Source organism: Protomyctophum bolini, assembly GCF_963924005.1.
Source record: "Protomyctophum bolini genome assembly, chromosome: 5".
NCBI classification, from domain to species: domain Eukaryota; kingdom Metazoa; phylum Chordata; class Actinopteri; order Myctophiformes; family Myctophidae; genus Protomyctophum; species Protomyctophum bolini.
Genome location: NC_137866.1, coordinates 30,384,915 through 30,407,890, shown reverse-complemented (window position 1 = coordinate 30,407,890; position 22,976 = coordinate 30,384,915). Strand labels below are relative to the sequence as shown.

Below are 22,976 nucleotides of genomic sequence, written 5' to 3'. Positions count from 1 at the left end.
GTTTTTAAAAAGTTGAATCAATCACTACAAAGTCCTAATATGACATTTTTTGTGGTGCACTCCAACAAAAGGCCAACTAAGGAAAGTGACCAAGAGGCTCTCTGGATGACACCGTGTTTTGTTAGTTATGTACAGTTAGCAGAGGTTTTGTTTTTTGGAACACTCCTCAGTTCCCTTATGCTATATTACGTACAACTAAGATACAGTTTATGCCACATTTGGTTTGGTGCTTCAAGGAGTGCTGTCATACTACAGTGAAATCCTGAATGTCAATTTAACCACTTAAACCATTATTTTGTGAGGATGTCATGCTGCAAAATGAGCAGATCTACGAACTCACAAGCTTATACATATGCATTTTTCATGATTATTAAAGTTACCTGTTTGCCTGTGACATGTCCAAAACGTTCTTGACAGGGATTTAGCTAAAACAAATTTGACACAACGAATTAAATTGCCACTCAGAATTTCAGTGTGGAACACAGGTCAGAGGTGAAAAGGTCAGAACTTTACTAACACGGTTTTCTAGTTTGTGTCTCAAGTGGTCCCATTGTTCACACAGGTGTAACATTACAACCGAGGTATACTGCAGGAAAGAGACAATTGTGTAGCTCATTCATAGGTAACTAGTATCTACTCACTGAAAAAAAGGTACAAAAATGCTAGGTGTTATCTGCAACCGAGGTTAAACTGGCGGTCAGAAATGCAAGTGGAAGAAGCAACAGCCAAAAAAAAAAGGAAAAAAGCCACAACATCCTGTTAGAGGTTAGTTAACACTGAGGATATCGAGTCTGAGGTAACAAAAAGGTGCCCTTTGAGTTAACATTAGGCTATAGAGAGAGTCACGGTAAAGAATCCTATAGAATGAGGTAATTCCACCACACTGTCAAACACTTCACACTATAGTGCGTAGGTAAGAGAGTCACTGTAAACTAAACCAAAATGTTGCACTGCTATACAGTGGAAGAGGCGTGATTTGTGTATGTCCTATCTATGATTTGTGTATGTCCTATCTATGCCATGAACGGGTAGTCCAAATAACAACCCTGCCCCCCTAAACTACAATCCTGGAAACCTGTCAACTGTTGAGAGAGAGAGAGAGAGAAAATAAAACATTAAATAAAAATCTCAACACACACTACGATTCTTTTTGAACAAAGCTATTGATGGACAATATGCCCAATACCCTGTGGTATAATGATGCATCTTTCCCTGGTATATGTCTACACAGTACAATCCCAAGTTAATTTAGCGGACTAACTCCAAGAGTTATTATTATTTTTTTTTTTTACTTTGGAGTAGTAATCAGTGACGTTGTATTCCTCTCGGAACTGTTAATCTCGATGGGTTGCAGTCAGGATGCCAGGGGTCAAAATACCACAGAAAAATAATAACATTAAAAAAAAATCCAGAGGGCTCCACAATGGTAGTGTTTCTGAAACAATAGGTGTACTTACAGTAATGTCCTCACTTCATATAAAGATGACTTATCGTTGTTGGCAGTATGTAATCTAGTAACCGTGATTTGAACACATGCTTTTTAAAACAGCACAATCATCAGTTAACGGGACACACTAATGTGGGGGGGGGGGGGATGTCATATGTCTTCTGTGACATTTTGACAAAATTATGAGGTCAAGCGCGCGGTTTCACGATATCGGACGTATTCTGATAACGTGTCTGACGTCATCTTTTCGCAACACGACATTACTGAGTGACCTCGCATCAGAACAATGGGAACAAAAGTTTCCCTTTAAATTTAGGATTCAGGATTTTGAAGTTTATACGTACATAACCACGATTTTGAGGTTGTATTCTTGACACTGATGGAAACTGGGTTCAAACAGTGTACACCAATCAGGTGCCTCAACCCTGTTATACAGGGCATGTTGCACATATGACATTCTTACATTTCAAGCACTTTCATGGAGTAAAAACATTTAAAAAAAAAAGATGGGGGAACGTATCCAAATAGCAAATGTTAAACTTTCCTGAAGTTGAAGCAACCCAATGCAGATATATATAAAAAAAGAAAATCATTCTATAACAAAGATGAAACAATAGTGATTATAAATGTTCTATTGTTCCCTTAAATGATCCAAATATTATTTTTTATATATTACAACAGCAATTTTGTAACAACCCTTTGCATAGAACAATATCCAAAGTCAAATAAGGTACAGGACATGTTATTTTAAAACACTCAGAATATCCCAATGCCATTTAAATGGTATACATTATGTCATTCCAATTCGCAGAGTGTACTAAAATATCACACAGAAACATCAACTTGAAACCATACTGTACAAAATTCACAGTAGCAACAGTGTGTCATTCTTGTAAAAGTAAAATATCAAAATTAAACCGGAAATATATATTTCTACGACATTTTAGGTTATCAGTCAGCCAATTTTTCATGATGAATATTGTATTTTTTGGTCTTGAGTCAACAATATCAATAACACCATGCTCAATAATGGCAACATGCAATTTGTCTAGCAGGTACAATTTGGTATAAACTGCGGTTAATTTCTGTTCAACCATTTTTAAAACGGTGATCTGATGGACAGGGCAGTTTGAATTTAAGATGCACAATATATATAATCGATATTGGCCTGATATAGAGGGACAAATAATAAATTACATAATTATACTAAAGAAAAATAATGCCGTCATTATTTAGGAACCAAATTTGCTCTGCCTCCTTTTGAAAAGGACAGGATAATAAGGCACAATATGGTGAGGAATCTGTGGAAGGGAGAGAAGGGATTTATTTTCTTTTTTAAAATTGAATGCCTTGTGTGTTCTATATCAAAGAGGACCATGAAACACTTGTCTACCCAAAATGTTCACATTGTAGAGTTTTAATAATGTCCCTTGTTCTTTATCATCCTGATTAGTGAAAGATGTTCCCTTGGTGGTCTGCTCTGAAGGGGCTAGCACAGTGCGATGGCCTCTCCTGCATAGAACACAGTGTTTATGGAGCCAGGACGTACAACAGTGTTGCATGTTGAAAATAGCCAATCTAGAAGCTCACAGAGCTGGTAAATTGCCTACAGGGTGGGATGCTCAGGCTAAAAATACAAATATTAAGAATGATAAAAGAATAACATTCATAATTATTTTTTTAATTGATCCAATTTCTTCTTTGGGGCAATGTCCCTGTGAGCACTTCGTGACACGGGCCAAACCGATCGATCAGCAAATATCCTCATGACTGTGTTGGTGTAATGACTGACGTAAAATGTGATAGCTCTGGTAGTGCTCATCACAACCTGATTTGGACTTGTTACCGTTCCCTTTCCGGGGGTCTCAAAAAGTTGTCAACCTGCCGGGAGCGATTATGCAGTTGTAGTCTTCTTCACAGTTCAGGGTTCTGTATGGTCCCCTTTTCTGTCTGCATGCAGACATGGGATTCCACATCCATTCCGTAAACAAATCTGCAGGGGAAAGAGGCTGGAGATAAGAGGAGGGAAGGCTGTCAGAAGTGGTTATCATAGGAAACGTCATGAAATAAGTCAACACTAGAGCAAGCAATAAAGCCATAATAATTTACTTCCACATATTCCTTACATGGCTAATGACAGAAAAACAACAACTATTGTGTTACAAATAAGGCCTACAAATAAGCTACATGTAGCATTCTAATTTACACACAAGACAGCAAAGCCACTTATTCGTTGGCAGTTATGAAGTCACCGATTGTGTCACAGCAAGGAACCAGCCAGATTATTCAGGTTACTACAGAACTGACAGTGCCACCTCTGGTACATTTCCTATTTGAGCTCATTGTTGCCCTCTAATAATAGATCGCAGGCTGACACATAGCTTATGGGAGTTCTTTCTCCCTCCATAGGTTACATAAACCAGAGCACATGTCGTGTGTGTATAAGTAGGTCAAATCAGCAGGAGGAGTCCAACTCAAGACATGTCTTGAATTCCCCAAATCACCCCAAACTATATCGAAAAAACAATTTGAAACTTTTTGACTTGATTCCACAGCATGGAAATCAGTTTATTTTTTTTGTTTGATTTGTGTTCTTCAGCGTCTCAACGTACCAAATGCAAGTTTTACACCCATATAACTTTCACCGTTAGTAAACACACCGAGATGAGCAGCTATGATAGCTCATCAAGCCATGAAGCAGACTTCTGTAACTCTCACCATATCTCTAGTAATTAAACTGCCTTCAAGTAATTACAAGGTTAGACTGGCACAGATGGGGTGAAAAAGTAGTGATGTTTTGGTTGTGGTGGTTAGGATAAACGGAGACCCATTGTGTCTTCACCTACCAAACAGCCCAGGCCCCAAAAGTTGCATAACCTAGAAGAGGGCTAGCTTGTAAAATAAATCCAGTGGAGACCGGTTATCGTTGCAGAGGTGGTGGTGGTGGTGGGAGTTGGTTTCCTCTGAGCTTTGGAGCTTAAATAGCAGCTTTCTGCTATAAAACTTGGGAGAAACTATGTTGGATTGTTATGAAATGGGAGGTTTCAACTTTAAATGCATGCTGCTGGGATGGCATTAAAGTTTGTGCCTCGAAAATTCATGAGACAAAACAAAAACGCCACCTCAGACTTAATAATCAAATCTATATTTATTTAGCATGATGTTTCCAAAAACATTCACAAATACTGAAAATACCTTGTTTGTACAAGCTTGTTTGCACCACATCTTTCTATGATGAAGTATAACACAATCAGAAATGGGCTTCTCGATTATTTGATTATCCCAAAAGTAACCAATAGAATGATTGCTACTAAACTTATTGATAGGACGCATGGGCTGAGCTGTCGCTTTTAGGGTTACTTGCAACTGAAAGAACCGTCGCATGGATCGTATATTGTATGATTTGTATCATCCCCTCAAACTCTGCTAAGTGGATATTTTTTCCCCCTGAAAGAGCCATTGAAAGAGCTGAGAAATTCCTCCTCCCCCTGTAACTGAAGGTCTGTAATTACATGTCGACAAGCCCTCCTCCATGGGGAATAGTGCTAGCTCACCAACCAGGGAAATGGTGGGGGAAGAGCACACGAGACTCTAAAACCAGTTCAAGCTAGTTGTAGTTATTATGAAAGTTGCATAACTCCTGACCTTTGGGAGCACACAGACGGAACATTTACAAATGTAAAAGGAACACACACACACACACACACACACACACACACACACACATCCAATTATGATGTTGGCATTTGTTTTCATTATGAAGAAATCACCATCTACAGGCTGCAGGTAATCCAGACATCTTGAAGTTATTCTGTCTCTGTAGGGGGGACAGGCATTGTTGGGATCTTAGTTGTCTCTGCCTCAGGCTGCTTGGCAGGGCCTCTGACGAGCCTCAGTTGATCCCGGCAATGACGCAGTATCTCCAAAAACCACACTTCAACCCACATACTCCCGTGTATGTCAAATCATCGATCTACAAGCCTTAGCTCACAAGTCACAAGCCGACTGGCGACTGACGTGCTAGGATTTGCGTGGTTAAACTATCCTCGAGAGGACACCCTGTCACCCTCACTGAAGAAAAGTGTGTTCTTGTGCACGTCTGCCGCTATTAGGCACTCACTGCCTTTCATCTATAATTCAGTGTTGAGAACAAGCTCTCACTGGTAATGTCAAAAGGCTCTCCACAAACAGCCAACAGCGGAACGTTATATTAAGCACACAAGTACCTTGGACAGGTACTGCGGGTGAAGGCGCTGAGGTGAAACGAATCAAAAACCGAAACAACAAACGTTGTCAAACTGTAAATACACAGCCAAGCAGCAGTTATCTGCCATGTCATGGCGTGAGTGAGCGGAACGCACTGATTGATGGTGACCACAGTGACACTGCAGGGAGGGGGGGGCTTAGTGCTTATATAACAACTATCATATTAGTTCCAAAGCCATCGCCAGTCAACCATGGATCTGTGAATGGAGACAGTCGAGCGGAAACACTAGGGTTCCCCGGTGGGCAGCGTTTTCCCATCTGAACAGACAGGAGAACAATGACTTCATAAACTATGGATTAACACCAAAATAACACAAAGAAAAAAGTCGTATTCTTCTTTTCACAAAATTCACATCTACGTTTGTTTCATGTACTGTTCTTCTTTCGATGCCCAATTTAGGCATTGCCAATTCACTTCATGTGTATTATTGTCCCGGTCACTGTCAACCCCCACTGTTGGCCCCCGAGAAGGGTATAAACTATACCACATGCCTGCTCTGATACACATGGGAGTCACCAGACACCTGACAAGCGAGGGGTTTCACCAGGAGGGCGAGCATAACTTCATGTAGAGGTTCATGCTATCTTTCCCAGTTCCCATCACCGCGGCGCTGAACAGGCGCCTCAATCAAACCACTGACAAGGACACAATCCCCTGCAGGTGTCCCACCTTGAACGCAATATGTGTTTGTTGGAGCGCCTGGCCAAGCTGAAGTCGCTGCTGCAGGGAAGCGAACCCGGCGGTGGTGGTGGGGGGAGAATTATTTACTTCTGCGCCACCCTGACTTCCTGCTAACTCTGATGTGGCTTGAACGGTCCAACCCATTTTTTATTGCGAATACATTTGAATTAACATTTAATTGTGAAGAAACAAGAAACATAGCCTGCAGGAATGTCTTTGCTGCGCTCCCTCTGCACCTTGAGGGCCACCAGAAAAGCCTTCACCACCCTCTCAGCAACTGGTTGTTTTACGAGTGCGTAATCTATATTTACTGCCTGCACATATGTAAAAAGAAAAGAAAAAAGGAAAGAAAATGCTGTTACATAACTAGGCCGGCCCCTTGCCACGCCGCCTGAAATCATATGAAGACCCCACTCTCACTGGCACCAACAATAATGCCTTCAGTCCTTGGTGATGTTACACCCTGCTTAGTGACTCTATAGTACATAGTGTACCTTATGGACAAATTGCTTCCCAAACAACTGGCTTGCCACTGGGGATTCATGGTCAGAGAGAGAGAGAGAGAGAGAGAGAGAGAGAGGGAGCAGGGGGAGAAAAGGAGAGAGAGAGAGAGAGAGAGATTTAACCCATGTTTCCTTAATTCTCTCAGCCCTGATTGCCTTTCTCCAAATTGTACAGTGTTATGTCCATGGCTTAAGAGCCAATCTGTATCGGTTTACATCAACAATTACCTGGCTGGCACGCTGATCATTTACATCAAGATGCAGAGAGTGTATATAGCTCAGGGTGCTTTGCTATTTAGAGTTTTAGATCTCCCTTTTTTTGGACTTATTTCTTTACACTGAGGGAAATGTTGTTTTCATTCGTATTTGTGACATGTGCATGCTAGTCGCGGAGAAATCTTTCGACTTCCAAAGTCCTGCTCACAAAACAGGATTCCCAAAACAAACCATTGAATATGTGGTCTGGCGAGGTGGAGCTTAATGCGCATTGGCCTGGTTAGAACACAGAGGTGGATGCTGGCTGGCAGGCAGCGCCAGGACAAAATGTTCCAAACATGAGCCTGGATAAGCCCTCAGCCAGAAGGAGACGCAGCCTCATTGTCTAGTGATGGAGCAAGCGAGAGAGAGGGGGGTGGGGGGAGCACGGAGAGGGCAGAGTGGACAAGAGATGGACCATGCGAAACAGAGCGTGCTCCTTTCAACCTGTGACATCAGATGGCGAGATAAGATGACGTCTCTACTGGGCTGTCTGTGAGTGGAGGGTTTGAGTTGAGGGCTGCTGAGCCTGGCCAGTGTTTAGAGAGCCAACGTCCAGGCATATTATAAGGCAGAGCCTGACCGATGATCCAGAGTTTGGTAGAGACTGCGATTTGTGATGACCGGTGTTTTGACTGATATTTTGTAAAGACAAACAATTGCTTTTTATTTCATTTAACCACTTGAGCTTTATTCAAACAATTGCAAGCAGTGCGTTGCATTGTTGTGAGCTTTTATTTAATTTCTTCTTTTGCCAGGTTTAAAGTGGTTAAGAATGGGGACACAGGCAGGACACACGCTGCGGATTTGCTGCGATGTCGTCTAAAACGTTTAAGTACCAGCCAAACAAACCGATATATCGGTTGGAGATTGCGGTGTGTGGGCGTTAACGTGTGCTTGTGCATGCATGTACTGTGCTCAACAGATAATGCCAATAATGGGTGTGGCCATACATAGGAACAATAACAAACTCACTTTCAGGGCGCAAATGCTCACCCCCTATAATGACAGTGTGGATAAGAAGATGTCCATCTTTCTTGACACCAGTGTTTGACAGCATCGCCCACTTTGCCCCCTACTTAGTTCAAACACTTGCACGTCAACCAAAACACAGCCACTAATCCTGCACTACCTCCTTGGATATGACGGGCTCTCCCATTGGCCAACCGCAGGGACACACAAAGCCAGTTGCATAACATGCCAGCTATCTCACCACGTCACTCAAGAGTGAGAATTAGCGGCCATTCTGCATTGGCTGGGTGGCACGCAATGGAGTCCTTCTCTATTCACTAGAGTACAGTTATTTTTTCAATAACTTTATTTCTTTTTTAAATGTAGTGTATACTGTATGTTAATGTATACACTGAGTACACTTCTGTGGACAGCTGGACATGAGGAGTTGTTAGTCCAACAGGGCAAAGGTGGCCTATGAGGTGTTTGTCTGTATGTAAGTGTGGATGGGGGTGGGGTGGTAAAGATGGGTTCAAATCAAGGGCAACAGACCAGAGCGCCACAGATTGTCTGTGCGCAGACCTTGAACGCACGTTTTGGCATTCAAGCCTTCATCAGCGTTGTCTGCTGCTTTGAGCAGACAACGCTGATGAAGGCCTGAATGCCGAAACGCGTTCGTTGCTGCTGCTCTGCAGCATACCATGTCAACATTTAAATGAATTAAGAGTAAAACATGAGTTCCATGAGTGCTGGTTTTCTCTTTTAGAAATGTCTCTGTTAAAAGTTATTTAGCCGACCGTGCACCCGGTAAGAATGCTCAAGAAGTTTGAGACTGGTTGGAGTTGTGCAAGCTATACCTTGATAAAATGACGCAGACCTAAGTAACCTACAGTCATTCTTTGTAGGGGCAGAGGGCTACATTTTATTTAAATTCTATTTAAATTTAAATGTATTATGTGACATAATGTGTGCCCGGCTGCCCGCATCACATCTGGGGCTGTTACTGATTCTACATGTGGAAGAAGAAGAAAAGGACAGATACCAAAAGGCTAATTATTTTACACTATCAAAATAACTTCTATCATTGTATTTGTATTATTGGATTTTATTTGTCGACTTATGTCGACATTGTAGTACAAGAATTCCATTGTAGTAGTCCACTACCTGCAGTGTTGCCACATCTGTATTGCAAGGGCATGCGTCTAAAACAAACAAAACAACTTGGAAACCTTCCACTGTAACAGTTTTTTTTACGAAGACAGCTGACTTCTGTTGTTGATAGCCTTGTGGCTGTCACCGAACGACAGGCACAACAACTTATGGCCACCCAACAACTCCCGCTCCACCACTTTGTATTACGGCCAGAATCCACATTTCCCTGACTTCACCGTCCAAAAACAATGTGTTCAACATGTTTCCCAGTGGGAAACACACGTACTTCCGACACCACATGACTGCATTATCAGCTCTTCTTTTCACCAAGACTCAAATACTGGCACAACATCAGCCAGGCAACTAGTCGTCACTAGTCAAAAGAAAAAGCAGAAAATAGCCAATCTACAAGCTCAGAACTTGACTTGTCATAGCACGACACATTATGAGCTTGTAAATATGCCATGTCTGGTGCGGCACAGAACCACGTATAAATCACCCTTAAATGTACAACATTCCTTGACATTTTTCTGAGCAGTGAGTCTGTCTGAAGCCTGATTGGCTATAATGACTCGGCTAAACCCATATTTACTAGAACTGAGCAAGCAACTCCAATTCCAAGCATCAGCTTCCAATATAAATACTTGCAGTCAGTTAGCGACTAGTACTAGCACTTGGGTATGGCCTGGATGGGCGTTACCTAGTCTTGCCTAAAGATAAGAAGATCTATCTGTCTCAAGGAACAATAAGCGGAGGACATGTCCCAAATATGCTGCACTAGTCCCACCTATTTCTAATACTTAACAAGCTCTATTCTTGTAACTGACTTCTGCCAGAGCTTCCAACCAAGAGAACAGGATGAACAAGAAGTAAAGGTACAGGCCATGGGGCAACGAAGTCTCATGTTAACACCCTGGGGGCATTTACCGTATACAGTTAACAAGGGGTGTGGAATAAACGACGACTTACCTCTCGACAGTGAGTCAAACCTGGCGTGGCATTAAGCCACATGGGCTTCTCTTACGTGGAAGGCAAGGCACATATCTAAACTGTAAACACACTGACAAAACAAAGGAGAGGAGGTGCACTGGAATGGGGAAAGCTGCATTAAAATGCCCCTAGGGATGGAGCAGGCTGTAAAAAAAACATCTGTACGTAGGGAGGACTTGAGGAGAGGTTTTAGACTGGCACGACTGGAAAACCACCAGAGTACACTTTGGCCCTGAGGGCAACGCGCCTGGGTTTGATTAAAAGGAACTAAAATAAACTACAGGCAGATGAAGAGAAACATTGTATGATGTAATAGAGAGAGAAAGGGAGAGGACATTTAAAGCAGGTGCAAGCTTTCTTTGTTTTGGGTTATCAATGAAGAGCTGCTAAACTGTAAGCTAAACAGAACAACCAGTGACATGGTGAATGAACCAGTGGCTTATGAATGAACCCTCAGGCAATAATAAAGGCTAAATGGATTAACTCTGCTGAGGATTACCTGTTCTTGCTACGAGGTTAGCAAAGCGGCCATGGAGTTAACACTGTAGCTATTGCCTCCATGGGTTTGTGATGAGGTCAAACTTACCTGGGAGGGGGGAAAGTCCCATCTTTAACAGGGTTGGTTTGATAAAAGGAAGAGGGAAGGGGGGCGGGGGTGCGAGCTGGTGGTCATCACGCAGCACACGTTACTTGGTCCATTCGCACTTCCAGCTGGAAGGCGTCAGGCCGATCCTGAGGGTTGACAGCCAGCATGTCATGGAGAAGCTTCCGCACTCCCTCTGACATGGAGCTCCTGGTTTTCTGAGGGATGTGGAGAACCATCTTGGGGTTCTCCAGCAACGCCTCCCCGACGGGCACGATCTCAGTGCCCTGCCGTATGTAGGTGCCGAGGAGCTCACGCTTGGACTCTGCGTCAATGAACGTGATCCGCTCGATCATCGCCCAGATGATGATGCCCAGGGCGAAGATGTCGGCCTTCGCCGTGTAGTGGCCCTCCCACACCTCGGGCGCCATGTAGAAATCCGAGCCGCATGCCGACGACAGCCAGAACTTGTTGACGTTGACGCCATTGTTCTTGTTATTGGTGCCGCTCGTTTTGCGTGTCACCGTGCACTCGTCGCCGTCTCTGTCGCCAGAACTGAGGCCGGCACACACCTTACTGAGGCCAAAGTCAGCCACCTTGAGGACAGGCGTGCCGGATTTCTGTGAAATTAGGATATTGTCTGGCTTGAGGTCACGGTGGACAATGTTGTTCTTGTGTAAGAAAGCCACGGCGCTCGTCAGCTGGCGCATGAAGCTTCTGTTGGTGCGCGGATCAGGCCGCCGCGATAGGATGTACTGGTTGAGGTCGCCTCCCTCACAGAACTCCATCACGAACCACAGGTAGCACGGCTCCTCCGGGTAACCCAGGATACGCTCACCTGTGGCAAGAGGAGGGATTGGGGAGGGGTCACAAGTTCACACAACATCACTAGAGCAGTAGAATCAAACAGGCTTGGAACTTGGAACATAGCCTATACACACTATACACAAGTTTATGCTTTGTTTGCTCATTTTTGCACTCTTTATTCTATCCCTTTGTTTGCTGTGTTTTCTGTTTGATGTTATCTATGCTGCTGCATTGTCTTAAGGAAGCCAAACAAAAATAGGTTTTACTCTTATGTACCTGTACACAAGATGTAAAAATTAAGTACAACCTTGAACCTTGGAAACACTTATGATTGAGACACCTATGATTGATTCAGTTCTGCATAACAGTGAACTTCAGCAACACCAGTGACACCTCCCATTATTCATATTTATTGACATGAGGAATTTTAAAGTTGTGCCACTTCAGGAACTAGAAAGGCATTGTTATGCTTTTCTAGTTCCTGAAGTGGCACAGCCGCACAACTTTAAAATGTCAAAGTCATCATCTAGCATTCCAAATTATAACCTTTAGATTAGATAGGTAGGCCTATTGATCCCACAAGGGAAATACAGTTGTCAATGGCAGTACAGCAGACAGTAATCAAACACAGGACAAATACAGAAAAGAGAGATACAGCTATGCGTAGCAAAAATACTAATAATTTAAATAAGAAAAATAGTCCCTGTATCCCTATAATAATAATAATAATAATAATAATAATAATAATAATAGGAAAAGACTACCAACTCAGGGGGATTATAATTGTACCAACATTTATTGTTTGCAGAGTGCCTGTAATGTATAAATAATTCATATACCACTGCATGTAAAAAGGTAAATGCCAGGCCATAGATTTCACAACTGACATAGGGGAGGGGCAGAGTTTGTCATATAGTTTGTCTTACTTTAGTTTTCAAAGTGAGGACTTGAGTTGTTGACTGTGCAGCAGTGTTTTAAATGCATAATATTTATCGTTGTTCTACATCAAACTTACTTTATCTGTTCATTACAGCAGCAATAGATGAACAACTGAAGCCAATAGAAATGTCTGCATACATTATGATACAGCAGTAAATTGGTGTTTTTCCTTTGGTAACTTGGACTGTGTCCAGTAACTGAAGCGTGCTGAACACACCATGAATCTGTCTGTAGCCCACAATAATGGGCCAGGCTTCGTCAGCACATTTTCCAGCTATGTGGGCAGAGTGGTGTGGCAGAAGCACAACAAGTTTTGATTAGAGAGTATTCAATGCAACTTCTCTAATAGTGACAGTGAAAGATGTAGGCTCTCACAGTTAAAAACCAATACATTAAAAATAATCCAGCATATTAGGGCTTGGACCTAAATTTTGATCTAATCTTAGAATAATGACAGTGCTTCTACCAGAAATCATTTTAATACATTTATCTTGCTCATCTAATGAAATTATACAAAGAAGACACTAGAACATTCTGCTAGACCAGGGAAGAACATCAAAACATACACAATGTTTTGTTAGTTGACAAGAACAAAGTGATAAGTAGATTAGTATCACAATATCCGGAAAACAGATGGGATCAATACAAATCCTGATGCTCAAGCCCTTGCACTTGAACAGCTTTGTGGCAGCAGTGAAATTGGCTTTCAAAATGATCAATTAAGTGCACAGTCCTCCCAATATTGTTACTGGGGACTATTCCCAATGTGGCACTGGCCTACAAAACTTAAAAACAGAATCTGATTAATTCATCACATGTTTAAAGGTGTAAATCAGTGGGCGAACTTTGTTTACGTGCATGGATGGATATAAACATGGATGACATTTAGCCTAGGTGTTGTTGTTGTTATAGATGGCTGGTAAGTACTGTTAACCCATTCAGCCTTTAAACTGCAGGCATAACAGCTACAGGTATGGTTCTTACAGGTTGCTTAATAATGATGTGCATATTATTGCCACTAGATTGAGTAGTCAACAATAGATGGTTTATGTCCACAAAACCTATTTGTATTTGTACATGATTTAGTTCTCAAATGTTGTGTAACTGGGCCTAAATTTGGTATTGGTTATGACAACCAAGACCCATTTACTAACTGTGTTTGTTATCACACAACATAGTCAGAAGCAAAACATTTCCTCAAAAGCCTCTTCTGTATCCTGACCCACTAACAGAGAAACTCAGAAGGCAATGTCTCATCCTAAGCAATGGCATTTATATGCTGATGTCAGCAGGCAGACCACCATACAGCAGGATGCAAATTACTTAATTCACAAGCTGATTGTTTAGTAAATATTCTGAAGCCTGCTAAAAGACTAAACCATACACTGTGGGTGGGGTCTGTGATAATTATTAACAACAAAAACAACAATAATCAATTTAAATCAAGGACATTCTCCTTTATCAAATACAACATATGTCTGATGAGGATTAATATTTCATAAGTTTGTGTGTGTGTGTGTGGGGGGGGGGGGGGGTACATGATGACATAACACACCATACAAAGAAGGGTTGTAAAAGCTGCACAAAGAATCAGTGGCAGATGCCAGAGTTTAAAAAATTAGCGATATTTCATATTAACATTAGTTCATAATTACAAACTGTACTTATATGATACAAAATGAGCAATTTGGGCTATTAAATTGGATGGGGTCATGGGACGCATAAGTAGGCTAGGTCAGCTGAAATCGTGAGATTTAATTTTTAAATAAATAAAAGTTAATAGGATCGATTGCATTTGTATGAAAATGCCACACAGCATATGAGCATATGCCACAATTTCCACTTCTTGGCTATGTGTTTACTATGTAAACTCTCAGTGTACCATGAATGAGTTAACTGCTGGCCATATAGTACATGATGTTCTCTTGTGAGCACTAAGCGGAGCACTGTGTGCTCTTTACTGCCTCTGCCTCTTAACGTATAGGTTACACAACATACACAACATTCATGAACATAAAACGACACCTTTTACGCTAAATTCACCAAATGACCACATCATCCATGAACGAATAAAGGTTTGTTTTTGTGTCACAACATCGATCGATCGTTTGAACACATTATTAATTATTTTTTAAATATTATGTAAACAACATCACCTTGGAAGTTATTTATGATTTTTAAAAAATCTGCGAGGAATAGCTGCAACTATGTGGATATAAATAAATCATCTTTGATGCACGAATTAAGATTTCGTCGCTTGCCAAAAAAAGACTAGTTCCGACAAGTTACAACTACAAGGCGTCACATCGCAAAACCGTCGCACTAGAGGTATTTATAATGACAACATAGTGGACTTGTTGCGGCACAACCACTTTCTCCATTGTTTATTACACTGCAATTACTACACTCTCGTAAAGTAAACGTACCTTTCAGAGAGGTCTCCACCAGCCTCAGGTACAGCTTGGAGGTCTTATTCCCGTGGCTCATCTTCTGGGCCATGCCGTTCCGCTGCAGCACGCACTCCTCCAGCTGCACCACGTTCTCGTGCTCCTTTCCCAGGCTGGCCAGGGCCCAGAACTCGGCCAGCGCCAGCTCCACGTTCTCCGGCGCGTCGCACTGGAGCTTCTTCACCGCCACGCGGGCGCCCGTCTTGCGGGCGATCGCCTCGTATACGACGCCGTAGCTCCCGCGGCCCACCTCCCGCAGCAGGGTGTAGCGGGGCGCCATCACCATGGTGGCCTGCTCCAGGCACGGATCCGACGACTGCTGCTGCTCGTTCTTCAGGAAGTTGATGGTGAAACAGTCCTGGTCCTGGTCCATCATGTTGTCCTCCGCCGGGTGCGACACGGGCACGGCGGTGATGCTGTTGTTGTTCTCCAGCACCGTGAGGGAGCGGAGGACCTTCTTCTTGTCCACCACCTTGTGGTCCTTCTTAATGTCCCGCCTGGTGGTCTGCTGTTGCTTCATCTTGGCGTCCGCCGGCTGCGGCGGTGCGTTCTGCTGCTGCTGTCTGCACGCGCGCAGGCTCCTCATCTTTCGCCTCCCCCCGTTGTTGCAAATATCCATGATGACTTGGTCTTGGAGAAGTGTGTGTCTTTCATTACTTTTAAAATTCAAACTTCAAAGTTTGAACTTTTTTGTTGAGGCTGACGTTTCAAAGTTAGTTCGGGTTGAAACGCCAGCTGGTCTCGCGTCGCAGCTGTGTGTGTGTTGTCCTTAATCAAGTGCTTCAGAAAGTATTAAAGTAAAGTATGTCACTGTCTTCAGCCGCCAGTACAGATCCAGATCCCCCTAATCTGGATTCATAAACAAAATGTTCCTCCTGTTCCAAAGTACAAAGAGGGAACAGAGGGTGTGGCCTTAGCCTCGCGTCACAGGCGGTGTTGCCATGTCGCCTTTTTCTAAGTGACTTTATTGGGCTTCTTTTTCTGTCTGTTGCACTTGCATAATTTCAATTCAAGCACAACTCAATACAAAAACTATTAACTGTGAGTGGACGACACCAGGCATAAAAGCATTACACTTGTTTACAAGAGAGTCCACCGTTTTCAATTCATCAAAACATTAAAGAGACGTACAAATATACACTAGCAAAAAACAGGAAATCATTAGGTAAAAAAAAACATAGGGTGAGGGGTAAATTAATGTATTTGTCCAACTCTAAAAATATGCTGTGCCAGGAACCTTGATTGATTGAAGTATGTATGAGCAGTTTGTGCAGAATTACAGTACATTTCAAGCACAACTCAATACAAAAACTGTTATTAACTGTGAGTGGACGACACCATAAAGGCAAGCTTAAGCATTACACTTGTTAAGTTGTTTAAGAGGGCTTAGTTGGAGATCGGTTATGTTCATTCGGGCTTCTTTTGGGCTTGTTTTCATGGACTCATGTTTATCTCACACAATCTGGCAACACTCGTCACAGGCTTTACGTGGAGAGCCTGCTTTGTGTTTACCGTTCAATACTCATATCCGGTCTAGAGCCCGCCTATTGAATCCCATCTTTTCCACACACACATGCTCGCTCGCACATATACCGTTTCCGTATCCGCTCTAGACCGGATCTGCAAACTGCTAATCCAAGTGACACCTGCTGCCCAGTTTCACCTTCATCTGGGCGGGCGGGGGAGGAGTGTTGTATAATATGTGCCAGCCCAACAACAACAAATCTATGTTTTGTACTCTTTTTATAATTTATACGAAATGGGACCTACGATATTTATACAACATATAGAGTATGATTAAAATAAAAACGTGCACGTTTTGTTCATGGTATATTATATTATTATATTTTCTAATAAAGCGGTCCCAATAAAATGCAAATGAGGGAAAGTCCATTCTCGTCACAGGGGGTGGAGACGCAACACGCTGGGTTTGTTTTTTATTTTGAAATGTATATATACCGTCCCAGATTTAGATTTTATATCGTGGCGTGGTTGTTATTACTTCGTATGTTACCTCTGGCGTATCACGCGAAATACATGCATTGTCCTTTCGCACGTGCAATTCCTGCCGTTGACCCCGGATACATTGTGTTCTTTTGAACATGGTGTACCCATTTCCAGCATGTGCTTGCACGTGCACCGCGAAACACGTGTCGAAGGCATGGGATTTGAGTTGACCACTCATGATGTCATGATCATAGAAACCAGCGTGCATGACAACATGGAATAGAGATAATATGAAGTTAATTATTCCACGCATTTTATTAACTATGCTACTACAACAATGTTATAATATATATATATATATATATCTGTTTATTATTAATAAGAATATTAATTATCATCATTCATATTATTATTATTATTATTATTATTATTATTTAGTGTTAGTAGTAGTTAGTTAGTAGTAGTAGTAGTAGAACTATTTACATTATGAAGAGAGCATATATATACAAAAAAAATGTGTGATGGAAATAAGCACTAAACACAGGATTGTATTTTTGTAATTTTCATAATGTTGCTGATGCCGATCAGGTGGGTATCTTTCAGTATACCTTCATGATGCTCAGTGACATCATAGATGGTAGGTTTGTTTCCCTGCCCACATCCCTGGTTTTTAAACATACAGCATTTTGTATACAAGACAGGCATCTGAATAAAATCTAAAACATGCTACAGTGATGGGGCCTTTTATCCAGAATGCGAGTGTGTTGATGCAGGGATTGTCCCAGATTGTTATACAATGTGAGACATGTGTGACAAAAGTAAAAACCTAGCATTCATGTAGATTAGCAGCATCGGCTAGAGTGTACTAGAGTGTAATTGCAGTGTAATAAACAAAGAAGAAGTTGCTACGATAGGTACACAATGTTGTCATTCTAAATATCAGCAGTTTTGTATAAACCTGTTTCACAAGCTGGATTTGATTATATATATATTTTTAAACTTCTTAAAATTAAGATTAGAATCCAAGATAATTAAAAAATATTTGAATTAAATAATTATGCTGATTTCTTTCCATCTTTGAGAATGTCAGTTGTCAGAATGTAGGCTACTATTTTTGAGTTACAGTGACAATTGCACCATCAATTCTGCTGAAGTGATGATTGATTGATTGTTTAGGCTACATTAGGGTCCTCCATTTTCAATTCATCAGAACATAATGACATATATACACTTAAAAAAAATACACTTATAAAACATAATAAATACAGTTAAAAAAAGGTAGGTTAAATGCAATCAGGTATTCATGAGGAATTAAAAGAGATCACAATGAGAATTTAGCAATATTACCATTTGAACCTGCATGAACTACTTTAAATATACGTCCATAATATCTCTGCTGTCGGAAAGAACCCAACTAACTCCAAAATGTTCATTTTTCAGAAAATGGAAAGTATAAAAAAATTCAGGAAATTAAGAAAAACATATATTTTGAAAACAATGCAATACTGCCTCATCAAAGTTGGTGTTGTGACTGTGAATTACTTGCATGAGAGGGGGAGAGGTGGTGGAGTTAGCTGACAGTTTGAGGGTCAAATGGAGTTAAGAGGTTTTGTCCGAAGCACTTTTTACTACTTTTCATTGCATGGTTCAATATTGTTTTTGGGTGTTGATGGGGGAAAGTAGACCCTTTAAGCAGTTACCCTGTGCTCAAGCAAGGTCACGGAGTGACAGAGAGATTCCTATATAGCGTCTGAAAAAGTAGAGACACGTCAGAATTCTCCAGGACAGACATACCTCTGGCCTGTTTACCAATTGGGGCGCCCCGACGATTGAGCTGATATGGAACGAATCTGATTCGGGAATATAACAGGTCGTGTTTTATTTTTATTCATATTCATATGCCGTTTCTACTAATTCCAGGGGAACTTCCCCCATGTAAATATGCCAGTCTAGTGCTAATTCGGTACACCTGTGTGTTCCTGTGTATCATTATACCGTGGCGGGATTTTAATAGTTGCCAGCATTGGAGAGAGGGTAGTCTGTGTGTTCCGTATGTGCCGCTGGACTTTAGGATAAACCGAACACTCACTCAGAGCTGTCGCATCAGTGTTCAATAGCACTGAAAAATAAATAAATCATCAAATATTGAGTTAGGTGGTTTCCTCGCGACAGCAACGACACTATGTGGCGGTGGGCCCTCATCTAGTGATAAGATTAGAATAAAGCGTACCGTTAGCTCTTTGTCCAGTCAGTGCCATTAGTGTGTCTATCTGTGCTGCTGTGGGAACACGACGAGTTATAGTAGCACTAACAGCAGGTCGTGATGAAGCGGAGGCGGATGTTTCATTCACACTGTAACAGAACTTATACGTTTGCACATTGCATCTCTCTGGCCCCTTGAACCCTCTTTCTGTTGCATTTCACCCAGCAGGCCTCTGACAGAGATGCCTTTTTTCTCCTTCTTCAGTGGATATACATATACACCCAGGGAGCCTGTATTATTGTTTCAGGGACATGCACTTCTGACTCAGCCGCCCTCTCTCTCTCTCTGCCTCTCTTCTTTCTCCACTCATTCTTCCTCTCCCTCTCGACTCATGCGTATGATGATGTCTCCATGACAACCTGAAGGCCAACATCCCTGTAAAGGAATAAGTGCTTCAAATATACTGAGATAGTAGTCCATAGTATATAATCTTTTGTCTGCCTGCGGTGACTTCATTGATATAGGTATAGCATTCCAGATATATAGGTCCAATCTAGCCAGATAGGATAGTTTGCTTTTAGAAAGATAAGTAATTGTCTGTTTGAGAGGATGAGACCTCCTCCCACGGCCTCAACTTCTGTATATGAAGTGATGTCTTAAATGTCCAAAACGTCCCGATTTTACGTACTTCAATGGCTCCTCTTTCTAACACAGTGTTGTGTAGCATGATGTATGCATATAACTGTCAGTACATGGCAGTAATTGTTCCCTATAGACACTGGCATGGCAACAATTGGTCAACCTGTCTCATATAGGCCTACAGCAGCCAACCACTGCCCCCTGCTGGTGTTTTGGAAGAACTTGCCAGATGATATGTTGTTTATCTGAGGACCAACCATAGAGTATAGGACCAACCCAAGCATGCTGTGGATCAACATTTCAATAACGGTGCATATCTAGTTTTGGAATAAATGCATGGGTTTTTCAAATTCAGTGTTTATATGACTTTTTTAGAATAGACAAAATTATTATATATTTTTAATACAGAATGAGATCACCCTTCCCTCATCCCTGTTTTTTTCTACAGGCAGGTGTTCGGGTGAATTTCACCCCCGTGTTTAGTGATAGATTGATAGCGAAAAATCCCATACACCCACAATGTGCTTTTCCTTTTTTCACTGTGCCACACATTTCACATGGACCAAAGTTCCCAGCTCAATTTCCGTTATTTTCTATGTGTTTGAGTAAAAGACGCCCTGAGGGCGTAACTTCAGGTCTGGGAAACCTTTTGTTTAAATGTGTGCTAATTAGTAAGGCCAGCCCAGTTAAGCCTAGTAAGCCCAGCCTTACTTTTCGGGCCTGATGAGAACTCTAGTTTTCGCCGGCTGCCGGGCGCGGCTGCGCTAATAACTTTGGGGCGGGCCCGTCTATAGAGTTTGAATGGACAAGTATCAGTCAAAAAGGAGACATCGAAGACGAATGACAGGTGGGGGTGGATCAACATATGGATGTCAGAACAGGTCAGCTCCATATAAATATATATAGATGTATAGGTGATGATCCAGTCTTCTCCATGTATGGCTATCCGGGGTTTGAGGTATCATGATCTTCATGGAGACGGCCATATGGAGCGTGTCACGAGGCATGACGGACTGATGACCATATATGGTGGCGTGACGTGTCATGAGGCGTGACAGACGGACAACCATATAATTATATGGAAGCGTGACGGAGGGACTGACTGACTGACTGACTGACAGGTTTTGCAGTTTTCATATAGTAATCTGCGACCTACTGTTGCATTAAACCTAGCTGACCATATTGCTCATAAATGTGACATGTCAAATGAAGATACGTATTGTCATTTGCAGAGAACTACAGCTGGTAAAAAAAAAACTAAAAAGTGAATAATGTCACGTGTAGGTGAGGTAAGAACCCAAACGCAGGACAGCCCGGCATGGTAGTGTTCAAAACCATTAATTATTGTTTTAATACAGAAGACGGGTGAACATGAACAACTGAAACAGGTGACAGGATACAATGACTCTACAAGGACTGACTGGGGAACAAAACTGATATACACATGAGGGTTGATTACAAAATGAGACACAGCTGGAGCAAACAAACCATGAACCATGAAAACTAGACGAGGGAACAATACATAGAAATACAATACCTAGACTATGAATGAAAGTCTGTGACAAATAAAAAAGATCAGAATCACTTATATAGCGAGTGGAGCAGTGATAAAGTGGCTGTCTGCCCAGTGCCCACCACTGCAGAGGTTATGGATTCAAATGCACCGGTTCACACACACAACACACACACACACACACACACACACACACACACACACACACACACACACACACACACACACACACACACACACACACACACACACACACACACACACACACACACAGAGTAGTCTATGTATGTGTACGTACCTATACTTACATACGAGCAAACTTCATTCATTATGAATGTTTCCATGGGTCACATTCTATAGTGTTCTAAAGCTCAACATCATTGCTCTGTGACCTTTGTTAAAATGTATGTCATTACATTTATCTTAGCACTTCACCATACAGTAGAAGAAGTGAAATACATAAGCCATGCTGTATAGCTTCTAGCTGCGGGAGATGGTTTTGATCTTGTTAAGATTCAGCACCCAGGGGGAAGACCAGCTAGTGTTCCGGCCAACGAGACGTGAAAATGCTTTTAGTTTCCCAACAGGTAGTCTGAGGGCCATGCTGGGTCTGAGCCCACGGCAGGGCAACGTGGGAAGTCAAGCAGGTGCCCGTCTGATGCATCATTTATTGGTGAGGGTCAGAACAATAGGTAGACCACTGTTATCTTCTTCAAACATGCAACTCTCAAATAAACGCAAACTGGGGGGGCTTAGTTCCGAACATGCGTCAGCCATGTCGACTCATTTAGAATGGCATCACCAAAACATTTGTCCTGTCAATACCATCTTTCGTTCAATGATTGAAGGTCAAAATGTATAATGGAAAATCTAATGAGTCTCGATATAGAGCAAGAGCTCAGTCAGACACCAAAGTTCTGTTAAGTCCTTAATGGGAAAACAAAGGAAACTATTATGCTAGTTTGAGTTTGTTTTGTTCAAAATAGCCAAAAATATTTCTTCCTTAAATCCCCATAGTTTATATTCAACTGGGAAATTCACCACGAATCTACCACATGGAAAACCAAACCACCGTATTCCGTACATTTTAAGTACATCAGCACAGCACGTATCGATTTAGTTAACATCGAAAGTATCAGAAGTAAATGTCAAGTAGATATATTTTATTGCATTTTGCATCACGATGAAGACATTATTATTATTATTCCTAAATTCCCAAATCTTGCTGTTCCATTATTTAAACATTGCTTACAATTTCTGAGAGGCCCACTGTACGTACTGTGCCTGGTTATCTCCCTTAATGTGGAATTTAGTAACAGTGAACAAGCAGTTTTGTTTGGCATTCATCATTTCAATCCTGTCTTTAGCACCTGATATAATAGGCAAACTGGAGCCAGCGTCACCTCACCTGGACACACACACACACACACACACACACACACACACACACACACACACACACACACACACACACACACACACACACACACACACAATATGAAGTATAAAAGCCAAACACTCTTAAACAGTATACATTATAATAACTACAATATAGGCTGTAAACTCATTTAGAAAAAAGTCTTCAGGCTTATGCTTACTTTGTGTGAGCGTGTCACATTTCTTCAAAACGTTTTTTGTGTCAAATGCTGCAT

General features: G+C 41.7%; 1 protein-coding gene across 2 annotated transcripts; it reads right to left on the bottom strand.

Annotated features, from left to right (window-relative positions):
* Window positions 1-1,950: 1,950 nt before the first annotated feature.
* On the bottom strand, window positions 1,951-16,179 carry stk35 (serine/threonine kinase 35). 2 transcript variants are annotated; one of them, XM_080764625.1, is made up of 4 exons: window positions 15,002-16,179; window positions 10,833-11,667; window positions 2,993-3,456; window positions 1,951-2,956 (listed from the first exon to the last, which is right to left on the bottom strand). In XM_080764625.1, the coding sequence occupies exons 1-2, from the start codon at window positions 15,639-15,641 to the stop codon at window positions 10,919-10,921; spliced, it is 1,389 nt and encodes a 462-aa protein (XP_080620751.1). In that variant the 5' UTR covers window positions 15,642-16,179; the 3' UTR covers window positions 1,951-2,956; window positions 2,993-3,456; window positions 10,833-10,918. The 2 variants fall into 2 exon arrangements, with proteins under 2 accessions (XP_080620751.1, XP_080620750.1); XM_080764624.1 differs by having other exon boundaries at window positions 1,951-3,456.
* Window positions 16,180-22,976: the final 6,797 nt, after the last annotated feature.

What these genes read in the sequence shown, in the direction of transcription:
- stk35 (XM_080764624.1), bottom strand. Translation starts at nt 15,641, where the DNA reads ATGGATATTTGCAACAACGGGGGGAGGCGAAAGATGAGGAGCCTGCGC. An exon ending in GGTGGAGACCTCTCTGAAAG is followed by an intron (nt 11,668 to 15,001) that starts GTACGTTTACTT and finishes CTCTTGCCACAG; the next exon opens with GTGAGCGTATCCTGGGTTAC.